At 50.5% G+C, this 24,678-nt stretch overlaps 5 protein-coding genes across 5 annotated transcripts; 4 read left to right on the top strand and 1 right to left on the bottom strand.

Annotated features, from left to right (window-relative positions):
• Positions 1-938: 938 nt before the first annotated feature.
• On the top strand, positions 939-9,198 carry J7337_008261 (uncharacterized protein; the record flags this gene model as incomplete). The annotated part of the gene is made up of 2 exons (XM_044825884.1): positions 939-1,151; positions 2,125-9,198. The coding sequence occupies 2 exons, from the start codon at positions 939-941 to the stop codon at positions 9,196-9,198; spliced, it is 7,287 nt and encodes a 2,428-aa protein (XP_044678801.1).
• A 666-nt stretch (positions 9,199-9,864) lies between these two features.
• On the bottom strand, positions 9,865-12,038 carry J7337_008260 (uncharacterized protein; the record flags this gene model as incomplete). Its single annotated transcript, XM_044825883.1, has 4 exons — positions 9,865-10,110; positions 10,165-10,691; positions 10,748-11,729; positions 11,805-12,038. The coding sequence occupies 4 exons, from the start codon at positions 12,036-12,038 to the stop codon at positions 9,865-9,867; spliced, it is 1,989 nt and encodes a 662-aa protein (XP_044678800.1).
• A 726-nt stretch (positions 12,039-12,764) lies between these two features.
• J7337_008259 (uncharacterized protein) lies at positions 12,765-13,917 on the top strand (the record flags this gene model as incomplete). The annotated part of the gene is made up of 4 exons (XM_044825882.1): positions 12,765-13,049; positions 13,113-13,314; positions 13,374-13,699; positions 13,756-13,917. The coding sequence occupies 4 exons, from the start codon at positions 12,765-12,767 to the stop codon at positions 13,915-13,917; spliced, it is 975 nt and encodes a 324-aa protein (XP_044678799.1).
• A 618-nt stretch (positions 13,918-14,535) lies between these two features.
• On the top strand, positions 14,536-15,297 carry J7337_008258 (uncharacterized protein; the record flags this gene model as incomplete). Its single annotated transcript, XM_044825881.1, has 3 exons — positions 14,536-14,643; positions 14,700-14,779; positions 14,829-15,297. The coding sequence occupies 3 exons, from the start codon at positions 14,536-14,538 to the stop codon at positions 15,295-15,297; spliced, it is 657 nt and encodes a 218-aa protein (XP_044678798.1).
• A 4,460-nt stretch (positions 15,298-19,757) lies between these two features.
• J7337_008257 (uncharacterized protein) lies at positions 19,758-23,876 on the top strand (the record flags this gene model as incomplete). The annotated part of the gene is made up of 1 exon (XM_044825880.1): positions 19,758-23,876. One exon carries the CDS (start codon positions 19,758-19,760, stop codon positions 23,874-23,876), a length of 4,119 nt encoding a protein of 1,372 aa, XP_044678797.1.
• Positions 23,877-24,678: the final 802 nt, after the last annotated feature.

The following is a 24,678-nucleotide window of genomic DNA, read 5'->3' as shown; positions in this document are numbered from 1 at the left end:
ATATCCTGGACTCGGACCTCTTGTTTGCGGTACATGCATCACTAAGGAAATCAGGTAAGTCTGTAGAGTGAGCAAATTGAATGGGCTCAGAGCTACTTTCAATTGGATGGACCATAGGTAACCACGCATTCCATGGTGCCAAACAGGACGTTGGATTTGATATAGGGTAAACGCACCAAATTTAGGCTGCACCAGGCTCAGCCCAGCATAGAAGTCCTTGTAGGCCTGAAGCGGAAAAGCCGACAGCCCGGGTTCCTGAACTGGCATTCCAAAGGTTAACGACGGCGGTGGAGGCCCAAGCTAGCTCAAGGTACGGGCGGGTGCGGCCCCGACCTTTTTAGGGGTCCTAGTGGAGAGTTCAGAAAAAAAGAAAGGGGCAAAAATTGACTTTCGATTCCTGAGATCTCAGTACGAGAAAGGAAGGGTCTGGAGTTAGATGGATATGGTTATTAAACCTCTCATTCCGTTGGTATATCACGATGATTTGTATGTATACGAGTTAGGGTTGGCTTGGTAGGTACGGAGTAGTATGATGAGTTGTTAAACCTGAACCCGACCTAAACTCCGGGGAAATGATTGACCTGGACTGATTCAATCCGAACCCACTTGTCAATCGACTTATCCCAAGATGGATGGGATTGAGCAGGCATGTTCATCCTCGAACCATGGAAGAACATCGGAACCCTGGTTCAACAGTCATGTCGTTAAGTCGTGTACCGACGCAGGCGTTGACGGCCAGTAATGCAACACCTGCTGCTCCAATTCGACGGCAATAAATCAGGAGCAAATGAAGAGAAGCCTTAGTGACAACGAAGCAACCGACCGCCAGTGCTTGACCAGTTGTCGTGCTCTAGAATGCTGAAGACGGGTCGTGTTGAAACTGCTAGTCAGGTACCTAGGAAAACGATGAATGATACACCATCAAAGCGCAATTCGCAATGCAGACAAAGGTATTCCTTACCAACCTATCGTCTGTCGAGTTCTTCGCTTCGAAATTCTTCCAAGATGCCAGGGGTCCTTGGCGAAATTACATACGTCGTGGCCAGTGCGGATACCGACTAGAGCGGGTCTCATTACAGAATAGCTCCCCTTTGAAGATGTTCCCTGTGGACGAGGCTACAGCGATTTTCCCAAGTGGCCAACTGTTCAGTGTCTGAATTGGATGATTTGCTGTCAATCCTTGTGCTCTACAGCGTCACCAAGAACTTAGAAGGAAAAGCTGGGCCAGCACACACGCCCAAACTTGGAAGTGGCCGCCGACCAGCACAGGTGCGAGAAAAAAAACCACTGACACCAGAGGCAGGTGCATGTGCAGGTACAGACAGACCGTACTTGACCCTCTCTCGACTCTACCTACCTTAGTCCGAGTTAGCATGGAGTTTTGAGCTGCTTTGGCCACTCATTATCAAACAAAGCTCTCGAGGGCTCATCTAATCTCATATCGCGCCCCTCGAATGAGAGACATCTTCAATTTGCTGTACTGTTCCTCTCTCACGCAACTTCTCCATCTTGTCCTTTTCCTCCTTCTTCCCGTTAATGCTGGCCGCCCAACTTTGCAATTGACAACATTCTCAAAACCCCGATGTGTCCGGCCGGCATCATCATTTTCTCATCTTTGGTGTCTTCCGGTCACTCTTTTCTTCTCATGAAGCTCTTTTCTTAGGTTCTCGATAGACACTTTTTTTCTATTACTGTATTTCGCGCGACACCCCTGGAAGCCAGTTTCCACACCCCGGAAATTTCCCACCTAAATAGCTCTCGAGGCAAACCGTCATTCCGTCCGCCCCCTTAAAGTTGGACAACGCGTCGCGTAGTATTCAAATATTTCTCGACCGTTAGGAATACCGGCCACGATTACGGTTTCGCAAACCTGTGTCCCCTCCCTCAGGCCTTCGAGATCAGCTTTTCAACTGAGCGACCGACCTTGAGAGAAAGGACTGGCTCTATTTGAGACTCAGCTGCAGACATATTCTTAGTCTGCACTGATCTCCCTGGGTGAGTAAATCGAAACACATTTTCCTTATTTTGGTCTTGGACATGTATGAGCTGGCAGAACACACATTCATCTCCAAGCGCCACTGCATAGCTCACAGTTGCTGACCGGGTCCGCCACCAAACAAACAGGCCGCTGTAAAGACGTCTTCTACAACGTTGTCGGCTGCTCCTCCTGGTGCATCCGCACAGGACGGTCACGGAGCTTCATACTCTCGATCCCGCCCTGCCTCACCGGCTTCTCCTACACTTTCCAATACGTCAACTGTTGACGGCGAAGAGGAGATCGAGTCTTCGCCAGTTCTTCCTCCGCTTCAAGCTCCTCGACTCCCGGAAAGAGCTTTACAATTTTTGAGGACACCACCTCCCGACGAAACCCAATTTGGTACTGCCAGCTGGGGCTCTCCCTATCCCCAGTCAGATCGCAACCTTCGTCGTCAGAGCTCTGGAAGTGAAGCCTCGGACGATTCTCCAATTCATCACTTGGATATTGAGACGCCTTTCCTACGCCCGATTCCTGATCTGCTACGTTCACAGTCCGACCCTCGAGGCTCTTCGCTCAGTGCTGCCGCCGCCGTCCTCGCGAATCGTGCTCGACGGCAGACTCGTGGTCTTACTGAGGATTGGATACGTACACACACCACTGACGACCCAAACGAAGAGAGTCGACACTGGTTTAGTGACGGAAGTGAGAGCGAGCACTCTTCGGTGAGCGGCTCTGAACCTGGCTGGTTGGAAGAGGGCGAAGCGCGCACTCCCCGACCCGTCCAGAGAACAAGGGATCTGTCTCGAGAAGGATCTGGACACCATCCGCGGGCCAGATCTAGCATCGAGACTCTCCGACCAGGAGATTCTCTCAGTCCCAAAACGGGACAGAACAGCAGTATGGCGACCTCCGAAGCCGCGCCAGTAACGCACGATGCGGCGAGCGACAGGTCTCAGGCCGCCTCCACCCCGGATGTACCTGTCGCAGAAAGTCCAAAGAAGCGTGTCCCCAGTGCTACCGCCAATGGGGAGCCAGCGCTGCCTGCAACACCGATGAAGGGCACTCAAAAACCTCTCCCCAAAGAACCAGCACCAACGCCTCGACTAAAGAAGAAGGTACCATGGAGAGGCAAGAATATCATGGTTCTCATACCACGAGACACTGAGCGAGGCCAACCTGGCCAAGCACCCATGCCCTTACGTCAAGATGAGATAGAGAGGATGTTTTCATCATGGGAAGAGCTTGGATATGACATTTCAGGCTTTGACTTGGAAGTCGAGGGCTATCAAGTCGAAGGCACAGCGGATTCTCAAACCCGAGATTCCTGGCCAGATTTCGATGAGGTCGTTAGAGAGAGGGAAGAGCGCAGCTTCAAGGTTACTCTTCCTGATTTGAATGCTTGGAAAGACTATATGAATGAGCTTCAGGAAGCGAAACTGCGCGCTCTTGGTGTATCTTTTGGAGATGACGAGCCCGAGCAACCTTCTGTTTCTCCTGGAGCAACAGACCTCAGCCGACAACCCTCCGCCCAGTATCCCCCTCTTCCATTTTCTCCTCCTCTACCTACCTCATCGGCTTCAAGTAACCATGGTATGCCTGGATTCCAACCTGGCCATTTCGTACGGCCCTCGACGCACAGCCCGGGTCTTTCCCATGGTGCCTCACCACTTTCTTTCGGTGGTATGCCCGGTAAATTCAACCCGCGGCAATCCATTTCGTTCCCTGCCAACAGCTCGCCCTTTGGCTTCCAACAACAATCTCCATCGGGTTGGCCAGGGCTTAACCGCCATGATTCACCTTCTCTCATGGGCATGATGTCTCCTCAGTCCCCCTTTGGAGCAGAGAGCCCTGCTGCCATGAACCTGCACCAGCGTCACCAGTCTCTACAATATCCCATGCTGCCTCATCAGCAATTCTCATATATGCAACCTGCTCGAAACTCACCTCGCCTGCAAGAGGTCCGTGAAGACGAGGAAGAACCTGCAAGCAAGAGCCCATCAAGGACGCCCGAACCTCCTCAGCAACAGAACACGGATACCCTCCAGGCTGAGATCGATGATGCGGAGTACCACTTGGAAGAGCAGCTTCGCAACGAACTGGAGCACGAGGACTACAATCCCCAACCCCAAAACGAGCAGCCTGCTACCCTCCCAGATCCGTTTGTCCCGGCTCATGGTCCTCAAGCATCTGGTCAATTCCCTGTTCAGGAGCGATTCGCCAGTGAACAATCTAAACCCCTGGTTCTGCATCATCCTCGACCTCACAGCCGCGGCCACTCTCTATCACAGGGTTACTTCCGTGATCACAACGAGAACAGCGTCACTGCCGATGAGAGCAATCTCACCAAGTTCAGCAGTCTGAATGAAATCCCAGAGTCCCACAAACCTGATGATGCTTATGAGATTGAGACCAATCCCAGCAATCTGGGCACACCGGTCCAAGAATTTGATTTCCCTGGATTCGGTCACCAGAAGAACTTCTCAACAGCTAGCAACCCATGGAACGATACCGGCTCAGTTGATAGCGGGAATAAGATGGATCGACGCTCCAGCCATGCTAGTAAACCCTCGCTGTCCAAGCTTAATGTGCAAGCACCTGAGTTCAAGTTCAACCCCACGAGTTCTTTCACTCCTGGTCAGTTTGACTTTGGCAGCAAGAGCAATACCTTCCAACCTGGTGCTAGTAGCTTTGAACCGGCGGCCAGTACATTCCAGCCTGGCACAGGAAGTTTCCAACCCGGCGTAACTAGCTTTCAACCTGGCGCGGGTGCTTTCAGACCTGGTGCTAGTAGCTTCCAACCAACTGCCAGCACCTTCCAGCCTACGGCGAGCACCTTTGAACCTGGCAAATTCCAGGGTGCCAGTTTTGAGGCCCCTGGATTTCAGCCCTCAATGTTCCAAGCGAACACTCACATTTCTGATACGAACATGTTCACCTCACCTCCTGCGAAACAGCCTACACATGTTACACCAGCTAGAATCAACGTCAATGCGCCGGCTTTCTCTCCTGGTGAAAGTTCCTTTAGCTTTTCGACATCAGGCCCCAAATTCAACGTTGCTGCGCCTACGTTCACCCCTCACTCTAATTCCTTCACAAGTCCAACCAGCCAGGGCCATGGCAGCATCTTTGGAAGTATTGACCTTTCTTCAAGTGACATGCAATCGAACAAGAAGTCGAAAGCTATTCCCATCAGGAGACCGTCGAGTCAATCATCTGCTAAACTCGATGAAGCTGAGGTGCAGTATGATACTGACGGCCGACCTCTGGCTGATGAGAACAGAGTTAAGCGAGCACGTAGCTCTGCGCCTGGCGGTGATGATGTGCCAATGTTCGCTGAACAACCTACCCAGACCGATGGGTCAGTCGAAGAAACGCAGGAAGCCACACAAGATGACCATGTTCTCCCTGCTGACACGTCAATGTCTTCTATCGTCACCTCGGACCAGATCGACACCAAGGCCACTACAGCCGCTCCGTCTGCGGCGCCTTCAGTTACTTCCACCAACGAGAATAATAACTGGAAGCCATTCGAGTTTGATTCCAACCAGGATATTCAGAACTTTAACGATGCTCGGCCATTCGGTGAAGACAACTTCGAGCATGAGCACAAGAAGACTCTTTCTGCCGCTGCCGAACCCTTCCAGCCTGGTGCGAATTCTTATGGAGAAACCACCCAGACTGAAAATGAAGAAGAATCGGAGGCCTCTCCTGTGGCCAGCCCTATGCCAGCCCGGGCTCCCTCTGGGCTTAGCACTTCTCGTCTCAACAACAGCCAGCCTCCACCGAGAACTGTTTCTAAGGGACTTGGTGCTTCACGCTTTGCTGGTCCTCCTAAGCCTGCCAAGGGTCTCGCTGCGTCCCGATTCGCTGGCAGCCCGACTCCCGGCGAGAAGCCTCTTCCTCCCCCACCGGTTGAAGACGATGTCGTTGAATCAGTGGAGGAAGAGCCTAAGCCTGAGCTGTCTGCTACTATAACGCATCCCGCTGGTCGTGGCGTCAATGAGCCTACATATGAGGAGATTGACGCTGTTATGGATCAATTCATTGATGATCCTACGATGGGTGTCAACAAGACTGTTGAAAATTCACAATGGCAGCAATCTAGCCCAGTTCGCACTCTTGCGTCTATGGCTACCTCTTCTCCCTACAAATTGGAACCTGCTGCCGATCAGTATAACCGTGATGAAGCCAGCTTGACGCCTCGGGAATACCACCCGCTTTCCGACGCTTCTGCTCAGCCAGTACCAAGCACTGAGCTAGAGGACCCATTCCTGGATCCTCCTGGAACATTCATCACTGCCGATGGTGCTGATGCTGTTGACGGCGAGAGCCTGCCCGCTAGTGACTGGGAAGCCGCCTTTAGCGAAGACGAGCATGACAAACTGGAGAGCCGAGCACAGTTCTTCGATGGACGTGTCAATGAAGTTGTTGGAAATCTATTGGCATCGCGCCTGGAGCCCTTGGAGAAGACACTATTCTCCATCCAGCAAGTATTGGCGACCCGAGCTCGACGTACACCTTCTTCCCGACGCGACATGCGTAGCGTCTCTGCTGAGCTCCAGCAGAGTGATGCCGATGACGAAGATGAAGAACCCGTTGTTCGCCGTTCGATGAGTCCTCGACGGGACAGACGTCTGGACCAGATTCGGATTGCTGTTATGGAGGGTCTTCAAGCTCAGCAACGCAGTAAGCTTGAGCCCTCGCCTGCCCCCGTTTCTGCACCAGCCAGTTCCGAAGCACCGGCCACTGCTATCCTTGAGGCCCTCGAAGCACTAAAGCAGGAGGTCACAAACAACGCAAACGGCGATAATGGTCTAAAGAAGATGATCCAAGAAGCCATCGAGACACGCATACCTGCTGCCCCCAAGTCCGAGGAAGTAGAGAACGCTAAACTCACTGAGCTTCAGGACAAGATTACCGATCTTGAGCAGCGTCTGTATTTTGAGCAGACCAAGGTTGAGAACGAGGTCTCTGAACGTCGGGCGGCCGAGGACTTGGCGTCTGAACTCATGCGCAAGCTTCAAACTGCCGAGACCCGTATTGAGGTCGAGATCATCAACCGCAGCGTTTTCGATCAGCGCGTAGCCGACTTGGAGGAGAGACTTAGGGGAGCTGAAGAACTTAGCGAGGAATCAGTCGTTGCTCGCCGTGCTGCTGAGGATAAACTGACTGAAGCACGTGTTCAGCGTGAAATTGCTGGCGAAGAGGTGGTCCGTCTGCGCGAGCTGGTCGAGCAAAGAGATCATAAGCTGCGTTCACTCGAACAGGCAAATAGCAAGACTGCTATGCGCATTGCCCTCCTGGAGGCTGCCCAGAACAACGCCACACAGGCTCAGCACGAGGCTGTTGCCAGATGCAAGGGCATGGAAGTTGAGCTCAAGGATGTTCGACAAGACAACCACCACTGGCGTGCAGAGGCCGAGCGATATGACGAGTCTGCTCGACAGAAGGGCGCCGAGCTAATCCGTGCTCTCGAAGACAACCAGCATATGCAGAAATCATTGACTACTCTTACGACGCAACTTGAGGAGAATGAACGTGTTCGGGAAATGTGGCGCGGCAAGTTTGTTTCTCTTCAAGAAGATATGGGACGGGCGGCCCGGGAGATCGCAGAAGAGAACGCCCGCCGGATCAAGAAGGATCAGGCTATGCTTGCTAGACAGGAGGTCTTGGATGCTCGTCTGCAGGCTGAGGCTAAGACCCGAGAGCGCTTGGAGATCGAGATGGAGCGTCTGCAGTCTAACGAGCGAGCTGGTATGCGTGCAACCAACGAGTGTGCTCGTCTTGAAGGCATTATCGGCGAGCTGAAGACAGAGAACCACAAACTCGAGCAGAAGGCTATGCGTTACCAGCGCGAGTTCGAAGAAGCTCGCGAGTCTGGTTTGAGTGAAGTTAAGCGGACCCGCATGGCGTTACAGACCGAGATCGACGCCGCTAATAACCAAGTTAACTACATCCGCGAGGAGCTCGAGGAGCATAATTCTAAGCTTCGCGCTGAGCTTGATAACGTCAGACTCGAAGTGGATACAGCCAAGGCCCAGAATGAGATGCTTCTCGAGGAAGCTGAGAACAGCAAGACTGCTGAAATCGAAGAGCTTACCCGAAAGCATCAGAACGAAATCGAGGATCTCCAGACACGATACGAGCGCCGGGTTCACAACGCTCAGGAAGATGCTCACAAAGCCGAACAACACCTTCTGGAGCGACTTAGCCTGTCTACCTCCAAGACCGAGCATCTTCAGGATCGCATCTTGCACCTTGAAGATAAGCTGGATATTGCCAAGCAGGCTGCTGCTGCTGCGGCTCAAGCAGCCAAATCCGCCGGAGCTGACGTAAATGTCCCTGTTGCCCAGCCTAGACAGGCATCACGGGATCTTGAACCTCCAGAGAGAATCTCTCCCCAGGCTCTTCGTGAATCTATCATGGTTCTCCAGGAGCAACTCCAGGCGCGCGAGCAACGCATTGAGGAGCTTGAACACTCCTTATCCAAGATGGACCCTGACGCCTCCACGAAGATTACCAAACGCGATGATGAGATTACTTGGTTGCGCGAGCTTCTCGCGGTCAGGCATGAGAACCTGCAGGACATTATTGCCGCCCTGCAGAGTGATCGATTCGATCGTGACGCAGTGAAGGATGCGGCGATTAGGCTCAAGGCCAACCTCCAAATGGAGGAACAGGAACGAGAGAGAGCCATGAACGGTGGTTCTGCCATCAACCTACCAAACATCGCTCAGACGATTCAGAACGCTACGCCGCGTGTGGCACAAACTATCGGCCCTCTCGCGGCCGCTTGGGGCAACTGGCGAAAGGGGAACCGCAGTCAACCATCCCTCAGTAGCCTGTCTGGTGTCCTCAGCTCGCCAGCTCCTCGAAGAAACGCCACGCCATCGCGTAGCAACTCGACCTCCCAGAATAACTCGCTGGGTGGCCTCATGACACCTCCTGCTTCTAGCCTTCGTCAAACACCTCCAGAAGACAACAGACCCCAGCCTACCGCTTTTGCCAGTACAGGGCGCCGATTCCCATCACAAAGCTATGGTTCTGCAAGAGCACGGGGGGCTTCAAACACATCACATCGAGCAGAGCCGACTGTTGTGACGCCACCGCCTAGGGAGTCGGAAGATGAGCCCATGACTCCCACAATGATGCGAACTAGTGGCTACGATTCGGATGCTCAACCTGGAGACTTTGACGATAACGATTTCTTTGAAGACTGAACGGATTCGAAGACGTATCGGCTTCAGCAGAGGATACTCTGTCATGATTATTTATATTAATTATTTCCTTTGTCAAAATCATCAACTACGGCCGATGCATACATATGCGGCGCACATTATTACACTAGTTTCACCAAGACTGCGAACCTAGAAAGATACCCCCTTTTGGATTGATGTTTATGCTACACAGATTGGGATTATTTTGTTCTTTATTTTCATGGAGTCTTTCCTTTGTCTCGCATTGTTCAACTTCATGATGAAGCTCGTGTTCTGGAGGAGGACTGGTTAATGAAGAAGGCGACCAAACCTATACAAGAAAAAGGACTAAAAAACAACGGCTGAAAAATGATAGTGGACCAACAAGTTTTGTTATTTAAGTTATTCTACTCCCTGTCGTTTGCATAGCGATGTGGTGGACGTCAGTTTGGCGCGGTACATCATCGAAGACGATTGCTCGTTGTACATAATCATAATCTACTCTCAAATGAATTGTTAAAACATATGCAACTTATTGGCACTGCTGTTAGGAAGATGGCGGCACCCTTTTTTTGAACCGGGCTATTGCTGTCTAGTGGGAATCCTTCTCTTGTTAACATTATGTGACATACAACTATTGGAATCAACAAAAAACTCCCACGATTTCCAAGACGACTATTATTTTCTTTTTCAATGGTTACTGAGAAGCTTCTCTACCGCCCATTTTACCGAGAAATTCCGCAGGTCTGAATAGTGCTGGCCAACACCAACAAAAAGCACAGGGACGTTTGTTGCGTGAACAAGACTAACAAGAGTGCCGACCATGTCACCAACAGTGTCACACTTGGAGATGATAAAGCCATCAAGTGTGCGAACAGCACCAAAAGCAGCGTTGAAGTTGCGTGCTTGAGCGACTGAGTCGGTACCTACAAGAGCCTGGGATCGAAATTAGTTAATGCAGAAATGGGCTTCAAAGAACTGATGACATACCTCGCCAACCATGAGGATCTTGTCAGGTTGAGCAAACTTGGCAAATTTCTCAAGAGAAGACATAAGACGTTGATCGTTATGTCTTCTACCTGCTGTGTCAATGAGAACGACGTCGTAGCCCTCTTGCGTAGCATGGGTCACGGCATCCTTCGCAACCGTAGCAGCATCCTTGCCATAGCCTTTCTGGTAGAGCTCAACGCGACCACCTTCACGAGCCGTCAACTCCTTGAGGTTACGGACGTGAACAGCCAGTTGCTCAACAGCGCCGGAGCGGAAAGTGTCACCAGCGGCGATCAGAACCTTGTACTTATTCTGGAGGAGGAAGAAGCAAATCTTAGAGAGGTTGGTGGACTTTCCTACGCCGTTGACACCCACAATTGACATGACATAGGGACGAGGCTTGCGGAGAGATGTCACCGGAGGAGCCGTGATAGCGTCTATTTCGCGAAGAAGGTCGAGGGATGATGTCGGGGTAAGCATCTTTGTGAGCGAGGCCTCCATGGCGGTTTGGATTCTGGCATTAATACCTGCGAAACTGGTCAGAATGAAGTCAACAGGACATGATAACGGTCAGTGAACGTACTCTCGAAACTGCCAGTTTTGACACCAAGCAATTCCTTCTCGACACCTTCGCATAGTCGGACAGCAGCCTCCCGTGCCACGTTCTTCTGAAGTAGGTGCTCCTCCATACCCTTCATAGCCTTGTCGAGATCTTCTTTGGTCAACGTCTTGCCTCCAACAACGTTGCGAAAGAGACCGCTAATAGCGCTGACGCCCGACCCCAAGAGGCCAGATCTGGTTTGTGTCTTTGTTCCCGCTGCCTTCTCTGCTTCTGAAGCTAAGATCTCATGCACCTCGTCACCAAGATCCTTGAGTACAAACTTGCCCTTCGATGTTGAGCCCCATGTGCTGGAGTCAATCTCATCCACAGCAGTTGATCGCCCCATTGCCTCAACCTCAGAGTCACTGGTAGCATGTGCCTTTGCGGAATAGTCCAGCTGGACATCGTCTTCCTCATCGGCGAAGCCATCGGCGTCCCATTTGCGCCCCTTCTTGGCGACTGCCTTCTTCTTTCGCGGCGCTTCGTCGCCGGAAGACACCGGAGCTGAGGTCTGGTTCTTCGCTTTGCGGGCTCGACGAGAAATCTTTGCGATAGGACCACCCTTTGCGACAAGGAGATGGTTGTTCGGTGTTCCGGGTCGTGATCCGTTCGGCGTCAAAGCGGGGGTTGACTCGTCGGCTGAAAGGGCATCCTGAGGCCCATTGAGGTGGCGCCCTCGGTATGTTAGACCTGGCGCAACGGGAGGGTTGTCGCCAGTGTTTGCTGAGATGATTTCTTCTTCTAACGGGACTGCGCCAGCCGTGATGGTAGTGGAGGGGACCTTAGTACTAGTCTGGTCGAGCTCCTCGAGTTGTACGTCGAAGTATTCATCGAAGGCGTGGCATTCAACGAGGGTAGTATGCGGCTTGGTCAATTGTTCACCGTAGAGGTTGACGAATATAGTCTTGATATTATCAACGAGCTTGTCAACCCATGAGAGGTGGAGGAGGGATCTGTAGACGGCCTAAAGAGGGAGTGGAGACGTCAGCGCCGAGGATCGGGGGAGAGGCCATCATGACAAGTAAGGTTCAGGACTCACAACGAAGATAACGCCCAATTCCTTAACCAGAGTCCATTTGAGAGTATGCTGATCGCTCTTGTAGGGAGTGTTGGTAGCTGCGGACCTTGAGTCGCTGAGGGCAATAGCACCACTCTTCTCCTCGATGAAAGTGTCTGCGATGAAGTTGTTGATGATGGAAGGGTTTATGGGAGTATAAGTGCGAGACCAAACGACCACGCCCGAAGTGGTTAATATTTCGAAGGAATCTAACATTTTGCGAGTATCTCTCTTGAACGTTGGGCAAGAGGAATGATGATGATGCTGGTGGGGGAATTGAGGTGCAAGTCCAACGTGGAGGCGAATATTCGTTGGTAAATGTGGCTACTGTAGAGCAGAGTGGGAGCCCAGAACTACCTAGGTAATGGGCAAGTCTAGGTACCTAGTTAAAGATAAGATAAAACCGCTGCACATCAAAAGTAAAGGACAGGGACTCATCCCGGACACGCCGTTTGGGTCTAGGCCTTCCTTGGAGAAAGAAAACCCAACCCTAGGAGCAGACATTACGATCAATTGAGAGAACGGAGGTGAACATGACAAGGTGAATCAGTTCAACTGAGAATATTTTGAATTCACTACCTAGTGATAAATGTCTTCTGAATAAACTCCGGCGTCTCTGCATCTCCTTCGAATTCGATATCGAAACAATCACGTGGCCCTTCTAACTTACCTACCTTAGAAAGAAACAGGGGCTGACGTTGAGCTCCCTAACTGTGGCAGTGGAGGTTGCCAGGCTGGAGCTCTCCATGATGCTAGCGCCCAATCAGATGAAATCGACACATTTCCTAAACTTGACCTACCAGGAACTGAACAAACACCAGCTTTACGTTTAACCTCGTCATCAGCCATCACCAACTCACCTGAACCCAACTCGAGACGTCGAAACGGCAGAGAAGAGCAGAAAAATACCCAGCGCATAAAGAACACGCACCCTCCTCCGTCATGCAGCGAGCGACATACGCGCAGTCGCCTCCCCTTCACCATCCAGTCCCTCAGCATGTGTCGACCGTCCCTCAATTAAGATCGCCACCTCCTCCTCCAGGCTCCGCGCAATCACAGCAAGGCTACGCTGCCAACGCGGGAGGAAACCCATATCAGCAGCAGGGAGGCACCAGCGGCAACGTCTTTGGCCAGTATGGCAACTTCATGAACGACCCTACAGCACAGGTGGCGGCGCAGTTTGGACATACGGCCTTTAAGCATGGACAGGAGTATATGGAGCAGAACGTGAGTCCTACCAGCAACACGGTGGGTGATCCTTGTGGCACCTGGTACTAACTGTCACGATAGTTTGGTCGATACGTCAATGTCTCTGCCCTCAAGCATTACTTCAATGTCTCCAACTCATACGTCGTCAATAAACTCTTCCTCGTCCTTTTCCCCTGGAGGCACAAGCCCTGGTCTCGCAAGCAGGCTGTTGGTCAGAATGGACAAGAGGGCTGGTACCTGCCCCCACGAGAAGACATCAACAGTCCCGACATGTATATTCCAGGTGCGTAATGCAAGGTTGGAGACCGCCAGAGTTGGGCGAGTTGGCTAATTGTAGTACAGTTATGGCACTTGTGACATACATTCTACTCTCGACGCTGATCGCTGGTCTTAACCACCAGTTCCAACCAGAGCTTCTTGGAAAGACAGCTACAATTAGTCTAATTGTTGTCATCGTTGAGATCTTCTTCCTGAAGCTGGGATGCTACCTCCTGAGCATATCCAGCCAATCCCAACTCCTTGATTTGATTGCCTATTCTGGGTACAAGTTTGTCGGAATTATTGTTACTATTGTCGTTGCTGAGATCCTTAACGGCGGCAAGGGCACCGGTGGCTGGGTTGGCTGGTTGGTCTTTGTCTACACCTACCTTGCAAACTCGCTCTTCTTGGTAAGTTGCATGGTTATTTGGCAATGCAAACATGCACATGCTAACTATTTGCTTAGATGCGATCACTCAAGTACGTCCTCCTGCCCGAAACATCTGCCGGCTCCAGTGGGCCAATGCAGACAGACTCACGGGCGAAGCGCAGCCAACGCACAAAGTTTCTTTTCATCTACTCCTACTTTGTGCAGCTCTTCTTCATGTGGCTTCTCACCAGGGCATAATGAGTGACAGCTCATAGGTGAATCACTTGTTGTGTCTAGAAGGTCTGCATTGCACTCAAAAGGGCCCGGAGACATCTGGGTGATATATAAACATTGGTCAATGAACCATGGGGCAGAGACGGTAATGAGGGATGACTGGGGATGTATGATGGCAGCTTGAGCTGAACGACGAAGCATAAAAAACGTCAATGATTTAATTTATTCAACCCTGAGCTATAGATTTCAATGATATTTGCTGAAAGTCACTACATGACTATTCACCTGCAGCACATGCGTGTGTTGTTGATATTAACCAATTAGCCATGGCTCACATCAAACTATATCTCTCTCCACACATCTCATGAATGATTCATTAGGTCCCTGTCTCTCTTGTTTCATTAATAATACACCGCCTTCACGAGCTGCTTTTGTTAACCCTACAATACAACTTGAGTAACCGGAAACAACCCAGCACTCTCAGCGCTTGGGTAGAGTGTCATCAGAAATCTATCCTGGCTCGCCTATCTTAGCGCCGATCTCACTGTCTCAACTTAACACGTCTCTATTCTTATCAACTCTTCAACATCGTCTTCTCTTCCACTCACGTAATCCCTGAGATTTCGTACAATAATAACAAAAATGGACTACCCTCCCGTGGTTATGGCCACTATTCAGAGTGCTGCTTTGGGTGGCATTGCCAATATATTGGCTCAGGGCATCTCGGCCTACAGAGCTGGGGTAAATCTGGTATTTACATACGCCTTGACACGTTCGAATGCTGGTATTGACTATCTTCATCTTAGAACGATATTGTGATAGACTGGATTCCTGTATTTCAGTTCCTCCTCTTCAACGTTATTTGTACACCACCCAACTTCTACTGGTATGCTTCTTCTTCTTCCCTTAGCAACCTTCAGACTGACACGTCCCAGGCAAGATTTTCTTGAATCAACATTTCCCGCTCATCCTGATGATGTCCCTGAAGCTAAGGACTCCAAGGATGCTAAAAAGACCCAGCCCAAGCTTTCTATACGGAACACTCTTATCAAGTTCTTTCTCGACCAGACTGTTGGTGCTGCTGTGAACACTCTGCTCTTTAGCACCTACACCCATGCTCTACGTTCAGCTATACATCCCGCTCCCGTCATCACCAGTCTCACCAAGGCCATCACATATTGGACTTCGCCAGGCACCCTGGACTTTGGACGAGTTAACTGGACAGCCGTCTGGGAGGCTTCCAAGGTCGATTTTGCTCCACTTATCTTTGCTGGATGGAAACTTTGGCCTGCTGTCAGCCTTGTCAACTTTGCAGCGGTCAAAACTGTTGAGGGACGCAACCTCGTAGGCGCGTTGGCTGGTGTTGTGTGGGGAATTTATATGAGTCTAGTTGCTGCCCAGTAAACCATAGCGATATAGGCAGGCTTCAGCAATATATTCTGGCTAAGCCGAAGCATATGAGCAGACAGACAACAACTCAGTCGAGTATATGGGGGATACCGAGAAATCTTCGGTGGGTAGTTCTGATCTAAGCGGAGGCAGCAGAACACGAGCATGTACCTAACCTTGAAACTTGAAAGAAAACTTGTTATATATTTAGTCGCTTTTCATTCTTTACGCTTACATATTGAATTGCTAACCTCAAGCCATCAAATACCCCAAACTACTCAGCGACAGAACTTCCCGAAGTCATGCCGTTTCCAAAAGGGTCAGAGTGTGCTTCTGACAAAACACTCTCGACTTCTCAATCAAAGAGCGATTCGCAAACCGAGCAGGAGATGTCGCTGGAATATTCAAACAGATCTTCCTCATCCCAATCCTCCAGAGTCACATATTGCTGAGGTAGAGGATTATGCTGAGAAGAGGTCGTGTCTGTAACACCGAGAGGTGAAGTTCCCCTAATAGTATGATTGTAGCGAGACCATGGCCTTGAAACACCACTGGTGCTTGCACTCTCAAAAAGTCCCCGGGAAGAGAATGATCGGCCACCTGGCGTTGGGTCGAATACAGCTGGCCGACCATGGCTATTGACCCCAATTGCTTCAATTCGGTGGTTGAGCTGGTCAAGTACCCTCGAGGGCAGTGGTGCGGCCAGGCGGTTTATATCGTCTACTCCCGAGTTCGTGGTGAGATTGGAAATGGGCGACGGCGGGTGTTCTGCCGTGCTTTCAGTCTGCTTGGCTGGTCTCGGCGGTGACTCGGGGCGCGAACGAGGTCTCATGAACCAATCTGGTTCTGGTGCCGTGACAGAGACATTGAACTTCGTGAAGAGGTTGTCGGCAACTTGATACCAATGCATAAGCCAGGACCGCATCTTCTAGAGGTATTCTTCGGTTTGCCCGAGCTGCAGCATTGCGCAGGAAAAGTTGTAGATGAGTGCCAGTACCTATCTGATATCCTTGGGTAAGCCTTGGCGGGCTTGGATGATGCATGACCATTCACGAGCTGCCTCGAAAACTGGATCGCCATCTGGTTCGATAGTGCGCAATGATTTGAGGATGTTAAGGTGATCAATGTTCTCACAGCATGGCTGGTAAGCCCGAAGGCCATCGAATGTCATGAACTCCAAAAGAAACATAGTTGGTATGCGAGGATGTTCGATCAAAATAGTTGACAACCTACGATAGGTAATGTCGGTACGAGGTAGCGCATGATGGTCGGGCATGTCCAGAAAGATGTTAGAGTCCTGCAAATCGACAGCCCGACCGAGAGTACCGCTATTTGTATTTGTAGGTAATACCATGCTCCCATGTGCCATTGAGGGAAGTTCGACAGCAGAAGCCTTGAGGTCTTGTGGGTGGATCCAAAAGGCATAAGAATGCTTATGGAAGAAAACGGCAGCACAATCTCCGCAGAAAGGCTGAATAACAGGTCGAGTTGTCCAAATGGCATGATAACATTCGTGGACTGGGCAGAAGTACTATGCCTGTCGCCCAGTGAAAAGGCCATTGTGAGACAATTGACGGTGACAGATACCGTGCGTGTCGATGGTGATGGTGAAGCATTTGCACGTTGACATTGTGATAGAATGAAAGTGAAAGTGAAAGACGATGATTGAAATGAATCCCCGTGGATTAGTGCTTGTTTTCAAATCGAAAGACTGTGGGATATTTCCTAAAGCTGAAAAGGGTAGTAGTTGGATGTTGTCATACAAACAAAAACCACTATGCCAATAGGTTCAAATAGAGTCTTTACACTTAGGGCCTAAGGCAACAGTGCTTACCACCTATAGGTACCTATTCTGTAGGTCCAGAAGATGCATCTCAGGCTTGGAAGGATCCATCTATAGTGAAGCAGGAACCACCTAGTGACGCCCATCGGACAATTAATAACGGCGGCTCAGGAGCCAGGTTGTTGGGCCAGGAACCTCTTGATACTCAGCCCGGATTCTGTACCTGCTCTAGACGCGCCACGCAGAAGCCATCGTGGAGTCCACCTCAGGCAAGGCGCCTATCGACCGGGAGATATTTAGTTGCCAGGCCAGGTAGGCATTTACCAACCATCAAACTGGAATGCGAGATCTGAAAAGGGCTACCAAGAGATCTGGCCAAGCGTTTTGGCAGATCAAGCCCCTAGACTGTTGAAGATGTTATCCAATGCTATGCTAGTCCGTTGACTTTCCAAGGATTGGAAGAGATCACTACTGTAGGTACTCGTACGGATTTCACATCTCTGCCCTAGGCTGTACGTGTCTGTTGCAAATTTAGCAACTCAACGACTGGAATAAGATTCATCCATGGAACCTTTGCGTCTGTGGTGGGCCAGGTCATCGCGGAGTTCCCCTACGTACTTGAGATAGTCACCAACATTTCTTAGCAGCGGCCAAGTCCAACTTGGGACTGGAACTCGAAGCTTGTTGACTAGCACGGTACCGAGAGCTTGGTGAGTTCGGGAGATGCGCAAGCACCCGAGTGCGAGCCAAACTCAAACAGGTAGGATGAGCAATGTGCACGAGGATGACAGTGGCCACCCGAAAAGCTAGTGAACTTACTCACCATCCATCATCATTGATCGATCGATTTGATGCCCATGCCATGTGAGACAAATTCCGAGATCGGTGGGTGCAGGCATGCCAAGCTACCCAGCCAAGGTGTCGGCTGCGCATCGTAACGTGCCTCTGAGATAATATTCCCGATCTCAAATTCGCCGATACGAAGATGGCTTCCAACACGGACAGCTCATGGCTGTAATGCTCTTAGCGCTGGAACACCTAGGCAAGTACAGAGTAGTTTTTGCCTCAGTAAGCTGCATGCCGTGGTGTTGCGCTACACGCACATAGTTCCGTTTTGCATCAAAAACCACATACCTAGTGTCGATGCAGCGAATCAGATATCGCAGTTAGCGAGGTGTAGTTGCATGCTTTTCGGCTATCCTTATGCTCAAGTTGACTTTGTCCATCTTGCAATTTCAATGCATACTTCTTCTGATGCGTGTTCGAAAATCAACATCGTCTTCGTTGCGACGGCAGGAGTTCAAGTTGCGAACGTTTTGATTCATCGCACTCAGCATGACATTATTGTGTTTGGTCGAATCCTTGAAACAGCTATGGTCTAGGATCCTTCTCCATGGGGTTCTTGTCTCATCGAATTTCTCTTAGAAAATTCGCTAGGGGAGGAAAGAAAACTCAGGACCTTATTCCGAAGTGATAAAAATACTTAGGTAAATTTGTCCTTAGCTTAGGGGGCTTTTTGTTGAGTTTATTTCGACACCCTATATCAAGGTTCGGTGTATTCTTGCCCCCCGAGGGGATTTGCTCAGTTCAGACATCTCGAGTCATGGCACCGGCATCTTTCATTTTCGGTCACTCTCGACACCATCTCCTAGACATTGCCGTCCTAACGATATGCCAGATAACAGGTTCCATTTCAGGGATGGCCTCTCTTTTGCCTTCTGCTTTTGCCCATGGCGCGTCTTTCAATGATGCTGGTTTTCATAGGCCACCGGAGCAATTATTACTTACTTAGCCTCTCTAGCCTCTCAACCCCCAGCCCCCAGTCCCCATCTCTACTTGATCTCCAGTAAAGTGCATGGCGTGTCTTAGCGTGTGTGGTCTGTAAGGGGTTTATTTCAGGCGAGTCCGAAGAACTACGGTGAGGTCTTCCCTTCCTGATCTATTTGGAGAATCAGAACCAGACTGATGTGTTTGAATGATCTAGAGTTTGACTATGGGGAGTATCGCATAGAGCGGCTCATATTCAGTGTCATATGAGTAAGAAGAAATCGAAGCTTGATTTAGAACTTGGAATCCAGGAATTCGCCGGTAGCCAAGAACCAAGAAGCAGGTACTGTAGTGGAGACAGCTACTAAAATGACCGTTCCTCTTTTGGTGGAAAAAGCCACTAAGTTTTGTCATTCATCATTCATCACCCGCTAACAAACCTGCCCATCCACTCAGGCTTCTTCTGCAGCAGGGTGCAAGGCATAAGATACCCCACCAGCGCGCATTACAGGCTTACAGTAGATCCCCAATCCTAGCACCTGCCTGGCGCTGGCGATTCAGAACTTCCCGTCCCATACGCACCAACCTGAACCAAGGACAACATAACACGCCCATACCCATTCAATTTCTTCCCGACGACGACAAGATGATGGCTTCATGTTCTTCTTTGGGCTGAACAGACCCGGGCCTTTCCTTTAGTTTCCAATTACACGTCACTGATCGAGTGCGACTCATCACTGTGATCCGACCTCGAGGCCCTCCAGTTTGCGACTGCAATGACGACACAAAATACGCCCAATACCTCACATCTCTTTCGATTTTAGGACGCTCGCCGTCCACTTCCTCAGTAGTTGCTGAGCCGTATCGATTTCTGCCAGCCCTCATAGTCTCAATAGTTTGGGCTTTGGCATGATCATACTGCTCAATGCCGCCTCCAGCTCTTCAACACCTCGGTCTTATCGACCTCGTCGCTTCTGACCCTCGACCAACATTCGTCGTTGCATTACCTGATCAATCATCCTCCAAGATATCCCACTATTCGGCCGATATCCTGTACCGAAACCCTGCATTACAGAACTCTTATACCCTCGACTACTCCATTGCCTCCATTCCGCAAGATGTTTCCCACTCGCCGTTCTGGAATTGGGTCACCAGCCCGCCATCTGCGCCAACTTCTCAGTCAGATGCCACAGGCCCTACACCAACAAATACGCAACACTCGCTTCCATATCTTGGTGTTTACTGGACACGAAGCATAGTTCTGGGTCAATGGGTGGTGATGAGTGGAAATGAAACGCCTCCTTCGTCAGAGCCCCCGCGCAAAGTTCGAATAGAGGGAAAGGAGGGCGAGACAACTAGAAGATATCCCCAAAAATCGCCACTGGACAATGCGCGCTTACCGTCCCGAAAAAAGTCGGAGAGCAAAACCCCTCTGCATTATCGCGATGAATCAAACACAGGGCTCATGGTTCCGGTCTCCGACTCTGAAGCAGAGCCATTTCTTGACGTGGTTCAACATGTGGATTGGGAGTCGACATCTCTGGGACCCATGTCAGATTGGCCCGCTCAACTTCAGCATACATTCAATCAACTCGTCTCAGATTCGCGACCAGTAGCGCTCTATTGGGGTCCCGAGTATGTCACGATCTACAATGAAGCCTTTTCAAAATACTGCGGCGCTCGACATCCTGGACTTTTAGGACGACCAGCGCCTGAAGCTTGGCCACACCTCAAGACAAGACTTGATGAAATGACGGCTTCGCCATCGAAGAACTATTCGAATGCTGAGGATGAGTCCAAGTTTTTCATCCCCTTGGTAGATGGCTCACATGAAGAGACATATGTTAAATCTTCTATGGTCCCCATTGTCTACGACAAGAAATGCCTCGGAATCCAGCACTCGCTACTTGAAATGACCTCGAGACGACTTTGGGAGCGAAGGATGAAAATGCTTATTGATCTCGGTGAGGCCCTTGTCTCTACAAAGGATGCCAAGTCGTACTGGTCTAGGACGATTGAGGAATTGGAACGCTGGAGCCCTGCCTACGATGCTCCTTTGGCTTTTTTGTACTCTGTGGCAGATGACGAATCCGGCACTACCCTTTCAAAATATGATTGTCCCAAGATTTGTCATCTTGAGGGCTCTCTGGGCGTGCCAGAGGGACATGCGATTGCTCCTCAGGTCCTTAACCTCAGGGAAACAGATGAGGGGATGGCTTCTGCTATGAGAAAGTCATTAGATCACCGTCAACCAATCCTTTTGCAGACAAAGGACGACACATTGCCAAAAAACCTGTTGCACGGTTTAGCATGGCGCGGCTTCGGTGACCCTTGCCAGGCTGCCATCGTGTTGCCTATTCGTCCAACTAAAGAGGAAAACACTATGGGTATTCTGTTCTTAGGCTTGAATCCTCGACGCTCATACGATAACGATTATCGGCAGTTCATATCCTTATTGAACCAGAAGCTTACGAGCTCTCTTGCTTCCACAGTTCTCTTGGAAGAGGAGACCCGGCGGCGGCGCAACATTACCGAGCAGGCTGCCCACGATAATGCTATGCTTACGCAGCGGCTAGAGTACCAAACTGAACAGGCAGAGAGATCCATGCAAACGTTTACCGCGGTTGCTGACTTTATCCCCGTGGGCATGTGCTTTGTTGACGTTGAAGGTAATATCACCTTTGCCAACGATGCCTGGCATCGTATCACCGGATGCCCAAGAGGGCCAATCGTGCAAAGCACACTGCTCGAGTCAGTATTCGAGGAAGATAAGCAAAAAGTTATACAAGCATATAAAGACGTCCAGAAAGCCGACACGGTTACTTTCGAATACCGTATCACCCGAAACGATAACACAGCAGACCCTAAGAACTTCAAGTTTCCCACAAGTCCTTTATCTTCAAATGGCGAAAGAGTCTTGCGTCATATCCTGGCTTCTACAAAGGCCGAGAGAGCTTCAGATGGCAGTGTCATTCGGATTCTTACTTGCCTGACTGACGTAACGGTACAAAAAGACACGGCCGAGGAGGCGGTCCGCAGGGCACAAGAAGCGGAGAATCTAAAGCGCCTCGCCGAGTTTGCCACGGTTGGAATGTACGATGTCAGCATGGATGGAAGACTGCTTAGCGCGAACAATCTTTTCTGGGAACTGACAGATTTGGAAAAGGTCGATCTCACAAAGACCGATGTGAGGCCCTGGCCAGAATGTGTTGTGAAGGAAGATTTGCATATCCTACAGGAAAGCCTCGACAAGCTAGTCGTGTCAGGACGGACTGAAACGGCCGAGTTTCGACTCCGCAACGGCTTGGCGACAGAGGACAGCAACGGGAATTCAGCTGTGGCCCCGCGATGGGTGCTTGCTACGTTTATGCCAGTCAGAAGCTCTGACGGCGTGATTCAATCCTTTACCGGCTGTCTGAGCGACGTGTCGATACAGAAATGGCAATTGGAGCAGGAGAAGCTTCGCAAGGAAGAGGCGATTGAGTCGAAGCGTCAGCAGGAAAATTTTATTGACATGACCTCACACGAGATGCGGAATCCATTAAGCGCCATCCTTCACTGTACTGACGCAATTATTGCCTCTCTTGCAAGAGTGCAAGACATCAGTGACAACTCTGCACCTCTTACACCAACACGAAGCGGCATTCAAGGCGAAGAGAGACGTGTTGGCGAAAGATCCGTTGAGGAGAAGAAGCTCTTGGAGGACAGCATCGAAAATGCCGAGACCATTGTGACGTGCGCTCAACACCAGAAACGCATTGTTGATGACATTCTCACAATGTCGAAACTTGACTCCAAGTTATTGGCCGTAACGCCCTGCACGGTAGATCCGATCCAAATTGTGAACGGCGCTCTCAAGATGTTTGAAGTGGAGGCTCGTCGTGTAGACATTGAGCTGACTTCTTATGTCGACAAGTCGTACAAGGATCTCGCATATGACTATCTTGACTTGGATCCAAGCAGAGTTCAGCAAGTCCTGATCAACCTCCTCACGAACGCGCTGAAGTTCACCAAGACTGGCAGCACCCGGCATGTCACTGTCGGGTTGAAGGGGTCTCTGGAACCACCAGGAGAGGACATGACAGTGGTTCAGTTCATCCCTCGATTCTGCGATGTTACAGAGGAATACGACCAGCCCGCGCTTAAGGAACGTACTCGCCCCGTGTATCTCTTGTTCGAGGTAAAGGATACGGGCCAGGGTTTGACGGTGGAAGAGATGGGCAGCCTCTTCAACAAGTTCGTTCAAGCGAGCGCCAAGACACACACTAAGTACGGAGGATCAGGACTTGGGCTGTTCATTTCCCGACGCTTGACAGAACTCCAGAACGGTGCGATTGGTGTCTCTAGTCAACCTGGCGTGGGATCAACGTTTGCGTTCTACATCGAGGCTTTTGCACCAAGCGAAGCCTCCCGGAACGAAGCGCTCGCTGCCGCGGCTGCAGCCAGGTTGATTACTGGTGCTGACGGTACGGAAGCTGATGGCAAACGGCCCTGCCGAGACATTCGCTTGCAGAAGCATCAAAACCCAGGAGGAAATGTTCGGCTCGATGGGATTCTTGTTGTCGAGGACAACCTGATCAACCAGCAAATTACGAGACGCGGGCTGACGGACCGAGGCTACATGGTAGATGTTGCTAATCATGGAATTGAAGCGCTCGACAAGCTAAAACGCAGGCAAGGTGGTGTCCCGGGACTTGGCCTTAAGGCAGGCAGTAGTCGCTCGGGGAGGAGCAACATGAACCCGCTACCTATAGCTATCAATCTCGTTCTTATGGATATCGAGATGCCGGTTCAAGATGGGTTGACGTGCACGCGAATCATTCGCGAACTAGAAGCAGAGGGGGAAATCTTTTGTGCGTCTGGAGGTCGCATTCCCATCATTGCTGTTACGGCCAACGCACGGCCGGAACAGGTTATGGAAGCCAAGCAGGCTGGGTGTGACGACGTTATGGTAAAGCCATACAGGATACCGGAGCTCATTGAGAAGATGCAAGTGGTGGTACGACGAATGGGGGGACTCAGCCCGAACTCGCCAGTGAGATGATTGGCATCGTTTAGAGGGCTGGAAAACAGCTACAGCCCAGGTGAGATTACATTTCAATTCACGAATGTTGGCGTTGGCGAAGGTCAGGGGCCACAGCGGAATAGAGACGGGAGCATCAAGAAGTTGATCTCAAGCTGTCTGGAACAGACTGAGACTGGTGGAACTACCAACCGAAACATGGCTGGTAAATAAAAAGATGGCATAAGAAGGAGTTCAGGTACATAATTGCATAGGCACAGCGGAGTTTTGGTCTTGCTTGAGGATATATCGCATATCATGCATGGTACGGGACAGCGTTGAATGGGCAATGACCACCTTTTAGGGAACGGAATTCTGATGAATGAAATTTCAGAGCAAGCGATAGCACTTTAAATTCTTAGATTCAAAAATAAAACAAAATGTATCAGTCATGCATGATTGGAGTAATTTTTTGCTGGTGCGACATTATGGCGATGGATAATGATGAGGATGTTCCCCCACCACCCGGGCCGGATGGGGCCGTTGGCCGGTCCCTTATCTTACCTGGGGGAAGTGATGATATGATGCCTTGGTGCTTGAATGACAGACAATTCAATTGATCATGAGGCCTTGAAATGGAGATGCACGTAAATGCATCAATAGAAAAGAATCGATTACATGAATACCTAGAAGGAAGAGAGTAGAACTTGCCATTCATTCAATCTCAAGAGTGCTGTTCCTGAGTGCATTGTGACATCATCATTGGTCCTTTCTCCATTCAAGCTCCCACCCGTCCCGTCCTCTCCTCCCGTACCTCCCCGCAATCGAGGAACCAACCATTTTA

Source organism: Fusarium musae, chromosome 6 (genome assembly GCF_019915245.1).
Source record: "Fusarium musae strain F31 chromosome 6, whole genome shotgun sequence".
NCBI classification, from domain to species: domain Eukaryota; kingdom Fungi; phylum Ascomycota; class Sordariomycetes; order Hypocreales; family Nectriaceae; genus Fusarium; species Fusarium musae.
The sequence above is the reverse complement of the archived record's forward strand: the minus strand, read 5'-3'. Positions and strand labels throughout refer to the sequence as shown.